Source organism: Rhagoletis zephyria, unplaced genomic scaffold (genome assembly GCF_001687245.7).
Source record: "Rhagoletis zephyria isolate East Lansing unplaced genomic scaffold, Rhagoletis_zephyria_1.1 Rzeph_scaffold_04091, whole genome shotgun sequence".
NCBI classification, from domain to species: Eukaryota; Metazoa; Arthropoda; class Insecta; order Diptera; family Tephritidae; genus Rhagoletis; species Rhagoletis zephyria.
Window position 1 is genome coordinate 1 of NW_016161174.1, and position 10,524 is coordinate 10,524.

The 10,524-nt window shown below is 37.1% G+C and overlaps 1 protein-coding gene across 1 annotated transcript; it reads right to left on the reverse strand.

Moving 5' to 3' along the window:
- Positions 1-3: 3 nt before the first annotated feature.
- On the reverse strand, positions 4-10,190 carry LOC108370249 (toll-like receptor 4; the record flags this gene model as incomplete). The annotated part of the gene is made up of 6 exons (XM_017625550.1): positions 9,882-10,190; positions 4,431-5,059; positions 2,645-3,329; positions 2,361-2,577; positions 677-936; positions 4-598 (listed from the first exon to the last, which is right to left on the reverse strand). Coding segments are annotated over exons 1-6 (2,481 nt in total), but the record flags the coding sequence as incomplete, so codon positions are not given.
- Positions 10,191-10,524: the final 334 nt, after the last annotated feature.

A 10,524-nucleotide genomic window follows, 5' to 3' on the forward strand; every position in this document is an offset into this window, starting at 1 on the left:
TGTCTTGGGCTTACGACGCGCGAACGGGCTGCCCGGTTTACTTTGGTCTTCATATTCAGGATCTGTGAGAAACTCGACGCTGTCGGTGCGCATTGTGGCGCGCTTGAATGGCGGTATATCAGCCACTTTGGGACGCCGCTTTGTGTAGGGACTATGCTCATAGCCCTGGAAGTTTGCTATCTTTTCGGCGCTTTGCAAATTCTGTGACTTCAGATGCGCAGCTGGGAAGCGCGTGTCTTCAATGCTTAGCCGGCGGCTGCGCGAATTGCTGTAGGCAATGTAGCCAGTGCGCGCGAAAGGAATTATGGGCGCTGTGCGTTCTTTTGCACGATTCGATAACATTTCTTCGCTGCGAAAGCGCTGACGGTCGTCTAACAGTAAATCGGCGTCCTCAATATCACCCTCGGGATTAGTCTGCGAGCGGCGTAATTTGGCGCGACGTGCATGACCCGATTCGGTTAGATCTACCATTGACTTGACGGGTCGTTCCAGTTTTGGCATTCTTATGGCATCTTCGTAAGAAGGCAAATTATTCTCGTACGGACTTGGAGCATTAGGCGTGCCGGCCTCTTCCAGCAAGCGTTGATTATGTGCGCGACTGCAAGTATAATAGGTTATTAAAAAAAATTGCTTATATACTTTAAAAGCTATTTCTCATTCCAGCACTCGATCTTACATTTCCATCATTTCATCGCGATTCTCTCGATATTCATTTCGATTTCGTCTTTTCGTGCGGCTTCTGATATACTTTTTCATACATGCGTAGAAAAGGAACCCCACAGCGATGATCAAAAAGCACCACATGATCGCAGTCCATGCTCTCGCTGCTCTCGAATTGCGTTCGCTAGGCGCCCATACACTAGCGCAGGCGCTTTCCCATGTTTTGCCATAGAAGTTCGAGGGCGATGCACAGCGTACATTTTTGTGGTCCTTTAACTGGAAATATGCAGAAAAAAATTGAAAATTTGTAAAAAATGGAGCTTACATTAATTGGTCAATCTTCTCTAATTAATGTTTGAATCGGAGTGCATGAGGAAATTTTTAATCACGTCACGCTTAATCGTGCAAACCAACAAATTTTGTCACACCAACGCATTTACTAAAAATATTCGCTTATGACGCCATAATATTTTCTACATATACTATATCTCTGCAATTATACGAACACAGGGTGTCCAAGAAGTACCACGACAAACCTTAGGACACCGTAAGTATCACCGTTTTCGAAATATTGATATTTTTTAACCAACCAAATACACGTTTATATAGCGAACCGCTTGCTCCATGACAGACACCCGCTTGCAGTCGCACCTACTGGTGAACAGAAGCTGCAGACTTCAGTGAGCCCTTAAACCGAATAAGTCGGAGTGGCCCCACCGAAGCTCCCTCTCTTTCTGCCGTGACCCAAGGCTCCACTCGGATTGGTTACCATATATTTATTTTGTACTGCTATTGCGACCGATCTTCTCTCATTTCGTAAGCATGTTTTATCGGCCAACTGTGAAGCTTAAGTAAATTAAAATAACCATCATCAGGTTGCATGAGGATACCACTGGATCACAAACTTTAGTTTGATTTTGTACTCCAGACTAGGGATGGGTAGTGGGGGTTGAAATTAGATTTTTTCCCAAATTCGAACATTGCCCAACCATTCGATTATTCGATTCGAAATTGGTGGTGCAAATTCGATTTAATTCCAATTTTCCGAATTTTCCAAAATTTTTGTGAAATGAAACTTCTTAATCGATTTCGGAGATGTTTGCGTTAAATACTTAACACCAAGTCATAAAACCTGTATCGTTCGTTCGATTTTCAAAAAGGAGGTAGGTGTCAAATGAAAGGGCTTGCCCTGTAGTGCGTAATATGGTTTTAGTTTTGTGCCATATGTAAGAAAATCAAGATCAAATTATTTAATAAGTGCTTGAAGGGAGTGGCCACCTGTTTAAAAAGTTAAACTGAAATTACACTATGCGACAGCCGAAACCAGCTTGGACTTTGTTAAGATTTTAAAATTAATTTTTTAAGCAATGGGAGGATAAATAAAAAATGTGTAGCATTGAAAAATGGTTAAATAAACTATTAGATATTGTTATTGGAAGTATTCTGAAGAGAACCATAGTTTTGCGATCGGAAAATAATGATTTTCAAGAATTCCATACCATTTTCCAAAAAGTTGGTTTTTCCCCATATAAAATACATGGAAAACTTTGAGCGCTTTGAGCGACCTCTAAATGTTTTTTAATTTCAAAATAAAAAATAGGGGTATACTTTTTTCGATATAGAACAATTCTAGGGGATGAGAGCATACAAATTCCGGCTTTACTTATTTTGGACCACTCTAGTGTTTCACACGTACATACCTTTTGTGGTGGTGCAGTTAAATAATCATAGAAATCCATAAATGTTGTGTCGTGACAATTACAAATCCATGGATTATCACTTATCCATATGGCATCCAAGTATTGGTTGGAGCGAAAATATTCAGCTGGTATTGGATTCGTAAAACGATTGCCATTTAAATGCAGCCATGCCAATTCTGGAAATTCCGAAAATGTCGTGTTGCGTATCGCCGTTAGTCTGGGAAAACAAGCAATGTAAGAAACAAGTTTCTTAAACTTTTCACACATAAGCATTTATTACTCACTTGCAATTACTCAGATCCAATCTCTGTAGTGTTTCCGAACGCATATTTGCTGGAAACTCTTTGATGAGATTTTTCGAAAAATCAAGCCGTTGGATTGTCGATAGACCCGTTAACGCATTCCCATCGATCATTATTATTTCACAGCCGCTTAAGTTTACTTCGCGCAACGAATTCGATACAAGTTTCGTGAATTTTTCAATGACATTGCGGCTCAAGTTAATCGAAACGAGCACATCGTTGGAGCGGAACAAATTCGTATCGAGGCGAGCGATTTCATTGAGCGACAAGTCGATTGTTGCTAAATGTTTTAATTTAACGAATGCACTAGGTTGGATATTACGCAACGAATTGCGCGCCAAATCCACTGTCTCCAAGAGAGTATTATTGGCGAAGGTATATTGATCCAAGGTACGTAACATATTGCCCCGCAAACGGGCGCGCGTTAAGCTTGGGAAGCCGCTCAAGTTTATCGTGTCCAAATTGCAAAAGGAAGCGTCCAACTGCAAAAGCGATACCGATAATATGGCATCCTTAAATTCCAATGCAAAGTTCCAAGAAACATTTAAGACCTCTAAATTTGGCAAACTTTCGATGAAAGTTTGTGGTATATGTAGCAAACTGCAATTGCTCAGTTCCAGTGTACGCAATGTATTCGATGGTATGTTGTTCAGCGTAGCAAGCGCATTTCCCGAAAGCGAAAGCCGATCAAGTGCTGGTAGGCCGTTTATGAGATGATCACCGCCANTCTAGGGGATGAGAGCATACAAATTCCGGCTTTACTTATTTTGGACCACTCTAGTGTTTTACACGTACATACCTTTTGTGGTGGTGCAGTTAAATAATCATAGAAATCCATAAATGTTGTGTCGTGACAATTACAAATCCATGGATTATCACTTATCCATATGGCATCCAAGTATTGGTTGGAGCGAAAATATTCAGCTGGTATTGGATTCGTAAAACGATTGCCATTTAAATGCAGCCATGCCAATTCTGGAAATTCCGAAAATGTCGTGTTGCGTATCGCCGTTAGTCTGGGAAAACAAGCAATGTAAGAAACAAGTTTCTTAAACTTTTCACACATAAGCATTTATTACTCACTTGCAATTACTCAGATCCAATCTCTGTAGTGTTTCCGAACGCATATTTGCTGGAAACTCTTTGATGAGATTTTTCGAAAAATCAAGCCGTTGGATTGTCGATAGACCCGTTAACGCATTCCCATCGATCATTATTATTTCACAGCCGCTTAAGTTTACTTCGCGCAACGAATTCGATACAAGTTTCGTGAATTTTTCAATGACATTGCGGCTCAAGTTAATCGAAACGAGCACATCGTTGGAGCGGAACAAATTCGTATCGAGGCGAGCGATTTCATTGAGCGACAAGTCGATTGTTGCTAAATGTTTTAATTTAACGAATGCACTAGGTTGGATATTACGCAACGAATTGCGCGCCAAATCCACTGTCTCCAAGAGAGTATTATTGGCGAAGGTATATTGATCCAAGGTACGTAACATATTGCCCCGCAAACGGGCGCGCGTTAAGCTTGGGAAGCCGCTCAAGTTTATCGTGTCCAAATTGCAAAAGGAAGCGTCCAACTGCAAAAGCGATACCGATAATATGGCATCCTTAAATTCCAATGCAAAGTTCCAAGAAACATTTAAGACCTCTAAATTTGGCAAACTTTCGATGAAAGTTTGTGGTATATGTAGCAAACTGCAATTGCTCATTTCCAGTGTACGCAATGTATTCGATGGTATGTTGTTCAGCGTAGCAAGCGCATTTCCCGAAAGCGAAAGCCGATCAAGTGCTGGTAGGCCGTTTATGAGATGATCACCGCCAACGGTTGTAATGCCGCAATTTTCGAGTTCAAGCTCTACCAGCGATTCACTGATGAGCACAAGTTCAGATTTGAAACCCGTAAAAGTTTCCAAATTATTGCCACTTAAGCTCAAATGCTTCAGACTAATAGCATTCCGAAACGCCTCACTCGGATTCAGATTCAACCAGCTGTTGAAGCTATTGTTGGCGAGCAGTAGGACACGTAGTGCTGTAAATCCTACTAAAGCTTCAGCATTTAACTGCGCTATCTTATTATTAGAGAGATCTAAGTAGACGAGTGACTCCACTGTGGCCAAATGCGTGGGAAAGTCAACGAAATTATTGCCTGACAAATCCAGATGATCGATGGGCAGATCACCAAAATCGGGATACTCCGTAAGTCCTTTGCGCGAACAGTCGACGCCAAGGCTGTCAAGTACCCAAGAACATTTGCAACTGTGCGGACAATTCACAGCTGTGGTTAGGGATGTGAAATAAAATAGCAGAGAGATCGTGGCAAAGTGGTGGAGCTTTGGCATTTTTAGACGATGCAGCGCAGGTATTTGATGTGGAATATGACATATGGATGAGCTGTAAAAGATATAAATACTGCTTTAAATATCGTTTAATAATGGTAAAGCGAGTAATATAGGTCCTATATATTTATATATACATAAATACATCTGCGCAACAATAGATTCAAAATGTCGCAATTCCAGAAGGCATTTATTTTAAGTTTTTGTTTACACTGTTATCAGCCATAAAATGGATTATTTTCAAGTATTTGCACACATACATTCATATGTATGTATATACTTACATAAATTTACATACATACATAAATATACACCCTGCTGGGAAACTCAACTAATGAAATTATAATCGCCCTTCTCCTAAATTGCGGCTCAAATGGCGTGGCGCAATGTTCGGAAATCCAAAAAGTCCGGCCAAATATCTAAAAAAAGTTTAGATTTTTAAATTTTAAATTTAAATTTTAGATATTCATAACAGAGGTCATCAATTTGTAAAAAACTGGTTGGCGCCGAGATATCCGTTGGTTGTTTGTTATTAGATGTGCACTGCAAATACTAAAAATATTTTTTATTCTTTTTCCTACATATAATTTGAATTCAACGTCAGTTTTGTATATTGACTGTAATCGAAATTTTTGCACTTGCTTATGGAGTTCTGCCTGCGCTGCCCATCAATGACTATATACAAACATATGTATAAAATGCTTATAATATCATGTCTTCACCGCGTAGAAGTTGTCTCAATGAGCCAAACGTATTTTGCTTCATTCGCTTCGAACTGCTCGGAGAAGTCCTTCCTGATTTGAAGCAGACGCCCCAACGCCACTTTACACAGCCGTAGTAGTTTCGCAAGGGTCCTTAATTATGAAGGGCTTCATTAATTAACACAATTACGTGAATATGACTTTTTATGAAATGTTAAAATTGAATTTGGCACCGTTCGCTTACAATCTTCGGGTAAGTATTCCATAGACAGAAATGCCTTTTAAGCCTTACGCACCAAAAAATGTATTCTGTTATAATTCTACAGAATTTTTTCTTTTATATGATACCCATATGGTACGACAACGTCTCTGATTGCGATTTTATTACTCTATCGGTCGTTTTCGTCTAAGTTTTCATCAACTAGATTGCAATCGTCTCGGTTGCGTTTAAACCGGTTAGAATGATGCCGCCGGACTAATTTTTGAAACATTTCTATGCCTATCGTTCGTGATGCATAATAAGGCTGTAAGTACGCAGTTTTACTATAATTTACCCATAGCTTCGCGAATGTATACCTTTTTTTCGAGTCTCACCTTCGATAACGAATGTGAAATAGGTTAGTATCCGTTTCGAGAACTAGGCCATTCTCCAGCAAAACGGAACCTTTGTTATCCAATGTATTTTTCTTTCGCTATGAACTCGAAATCCAGCCGATTATCGAATTGGAATTTTAATAAGAGAGAGTGATTTTCTTATATTTCCCCTTAAAGGATGAGCTGGATTTCACTTTCTCTCTTGTTACTATGGCTCCCCTTGTTTTTCGAACCCATTTCGAGTGTATTTCCAATATACTATGAACGTTGGAAAACTAAGGTTGGTTATGAGTTGGTTTTCTGTTCGATATTCATATTGGATATCGAAGGTAATTTTCGAACGTTCGCCAAAATGTTTATTGGATATGTATGTACATGTGTATGTACATATATTGGTTATGAGATAAACTACCCTGACGGAAACAAGTGATTTTTTTAAATCAACTAATTGAAAGACTACTTTAAAACGAATGCAATAAGTAAATGTTTCGAATTTTGATACTCTTTCTACTCAAAGATACAATTTGGGTCTTGGAAGTGTGAAAAAGCATCTGTGAAGTGTAGAAAGTTGTTTCAAACAAATGCATTTTAAAGTAGTTGAAATTAAATGCAGAATCGGACAGCCGACTTGCTGCTTGCACACAATTCAAACTGAACATTTGAAAGCATATTTACATGTCTGGCTGTAGCTGAGCGTGCAAAGATATTTGCCCCAATTGGTCGCAGCCAAGAATGTCCATGTTCAAATATTATTTAATTTTTAATTTCGGTTTTTCTTAGTTATGAAAAAGCAACATGCTGACTTTGAAGTTATTTAGGCCAAACTCATTTTAGAGTAGTTGAAAATAAAGTTGCAGGAAAAGGTAATTGACTGCTTCCTAGAACATCGCCATGTTAAATAAATGAGTTCGTTGCAGGTAAAATAGTGAGAATTTCAATTAGTTATCATTGAAAACAAAGCAGCTTATAAATTACTTTCAAACTATTTCAATTTCCTGCAGGGTAAAGAAGTTTATAAATTACTTTCAAACTGATTCAATTTCCTGCAGGGTAGATATGTAAGGTAAGTTTCACTTTTCAAGTGTGGCCCAGGCGCACTTACTTTTTTTGTACTTTTTAGCTCTTTTTGTAATAAAAACGTGTTTTTAGTTTTTTTTTAAACTATAATTTTATTTTTTTAAAGTTAGCACTTCCACTTTTTGTGATAACCTGTAAAATATTTTAGTGCTATTCATATTTTACGTAGTTGTATTAATAGTTACATTTTTTAGTTAAGTCTTGTACTTTATTTGTTGAAAGTGAGCAATTGTTCAGTATCGCCTAATGGGAGAAAAGGCAGCAAAATTACTTTTTCTGAAATGTAATATTTATGCACTTTTGAAATTTGACTACTTGATTAAAACCATGTATTAGAGGTTAAGTACTGGTTCAATGTTCTAATAATTTATAAAACGATGACTTAAGTCGATTATAGCTTTTTTAATGTTATTCCTACCATTCGTATTCGCATTCGAACATTCGCATTCGCGTTCACGAATGTGAAAAATATAACATTCAAAACATCCCTAGTATGCACATATAGCTTTCTTTATCAGCTTTATCTTTTCCTATCAATCAAAGAGAGAGAGTACATGCGAAAGAACACATTTGCAAGCGTTCTTACTTTCATATATGTACTAAGTATATAGTACATAATCAGTTAATTCTTTCGTAGCGAAATATTCTTTAATAATTTTTTTAGTACATACATTTGTACATATAAGTCTCAATAGTAACAATGTAATTTTTACAAGTGTGCTTGTGCAACTGTAACGTAGAAATCTAAATAAAACAACGAATGGCATTGATAGCAAAGTGCAAGAAATAGGGTATTCAATAAAATTCCCGATTAGCAGTTCCCCTATTCTTATTATACTTAGGGCCATTTTCTGAAGTGACCTTTAATTTTAAAGCTCACTTTATATATAAAGGTTGGATTAAAAATAAAGCTGTGTCTAAAGTTAAACATTTCTATTATCGAACTTTGATGTATGTATATTTCTTGGTTGTAAACCAATTTTAAACCGATAATAAAATGCTTTACTTTAGACACAATCATAAATTTTAATGCAACCTTTAAATTTAAAGTGAACTTTAAAGTTACAGGCTACTTGAGAAAACGGAACTTAAACGGATAGATAGATTTAAAGAACTTAATCGCAATGAATATTCCAACATTTCATGTAGCCCAACAATTTGTCTAAGTTCAGTAATCGCTAGGCGGTAAATGAGCATTTCTTATAATCATTCGAGTTCCGGAAATAGAACCTTGCGAAAAGGGTGAGGAGGGCATAGGTTGATTTATATTTCTGCTGGGTAGTTGTTGGTAAGAAATATGGTCTCTCGCCCAAATCTAATTATTGGCTCTATGAAAGCATAGTTAAGCCCGTAATGTTTTATGTCGTTCTGGTGGAATTCGCTAGACGGAGCTAGGTACCTTCGTAGGTACATAGGGTGCATACAATGGTGTCCTTATTAATATTGGTGATTACTTGCCGATCACTACCACTCTCGCGTTTGATATTGCAGGCAAAATTGCCACAGCACAGACTGAAACCAGGCTCAGGCAAAGCGGATACTATAAAGTTATTGAAAGATTCCATTTCATGTCTGATTACACGGGTCACTTCGTCTCTGAAATCACTCCTAGCGTCGTTTCAACGATCGGTTAATTGTAATTTTTGTTTAAATTTTACTCTAAAATGTCAAACTTTGATATTCCTAGTCTCAGATATTAACAACAAAATATAAGGAGTTTGCTCTGGGGCTATTACCTGTTCAATGTGCCTTGGGATAAGTTCTAAAATGCCCAAGTGTGGACGACCACGAAATCTAAGCTTAGAAAAGAAGTATTTGTTAACTTGGTTTGCAATATGTGGGTTTTGCAACAAATTACCATAAAATACTGCTTTAGATTTGGCAGGTAGGTAAACAAAAAAATTTTCGAACATTTCTAGCATATACCCAATATTAAAAATTGCAGTTTGTACAATACTTTTTATAATTTTTTTTTTACAGTGGAACAAATACCCGTCACATGTAAGGGAATTAATTTTTCTTGCGCATTTAATTCAAAAGTTTCATAGATTATTATTTCCCGTAGGTTAAGCAATGCTAATGCCTTAATTACAAATATTAACATATTTTCAAGTTAGCTATCAGCTTTCAAAATATTCTTATCGCACAAAGAGGTGCAAGTGAGGACTATAAATTCCATGTACATATTTATGCACTACAGGTGCTCGATTACTCATACCTAAATGTATTGAAGCACAGCCAGCATTTGGACGAAGAATTTGTATTTCTATATGTACTTATTGTATATATGTATAATATGCATATACAATTTGTTGCAAGTGTATGCGTTTTTATTTCTTAAGGAGCACTAAATATTAATTTATTATATAGAATTTAATGGCACTACGTTTTTGTTCACAATAATTTGCACATTTCTTGCATATTCCCCATTCACTTTCAATGCAATTTGCACTACTTTTCCAAATGCTGCTCACATATTTCAAAATTTACTTTGCACTTCCTCACTGTTTACTTATCAGCTGCTCTAAATTTATGTTATCAAAGTTCTCATCTACTATTGAAGCAACGATCTTTCTGTACGGATCGTTAACGCGACTCATCTGAAATTCACTCGATTACTGGCCGCATTCACCTGTTGCGCCTAACGCAGGGATTGTATTTGTCTTATCAGCAAAACGGCACACATCGAATCCCCCATTCTCGCCCGAAACGGTTTACAGCCTGATAAGATAAGCTGCGTTGATAATGTTGCGCGCTTTCGTCTACAATTTCGTTTCGAAAATTATAAATACAAATTGTGTATATGTACATATGTATGTGGGAAAGCCATTGTATAAAAAAGTGTTATGAACAGTGTTGCACCATTTTCGCTGGGGGACAGATTGGATGAACGAACTTAGGGCCTCATGTTTTGGTATGTATGAAGGTCCCATTAGGAAAAAATTTGTACCGTAAATAGCATGGGCGTATATAAGTAAAAATAAATATGTGAACAGCTTCGTTTTTTCCGTGCCTTAGATTATTAAATATTTTAATGCAATCTCATTCAAAATTTTAATAAGAAACATCTTGACTCTCTACCATCGTATATTTAATTCTATAAATAATGTAATTATTATTCTTATTACCGTTTTTTCAAGCAGACTTT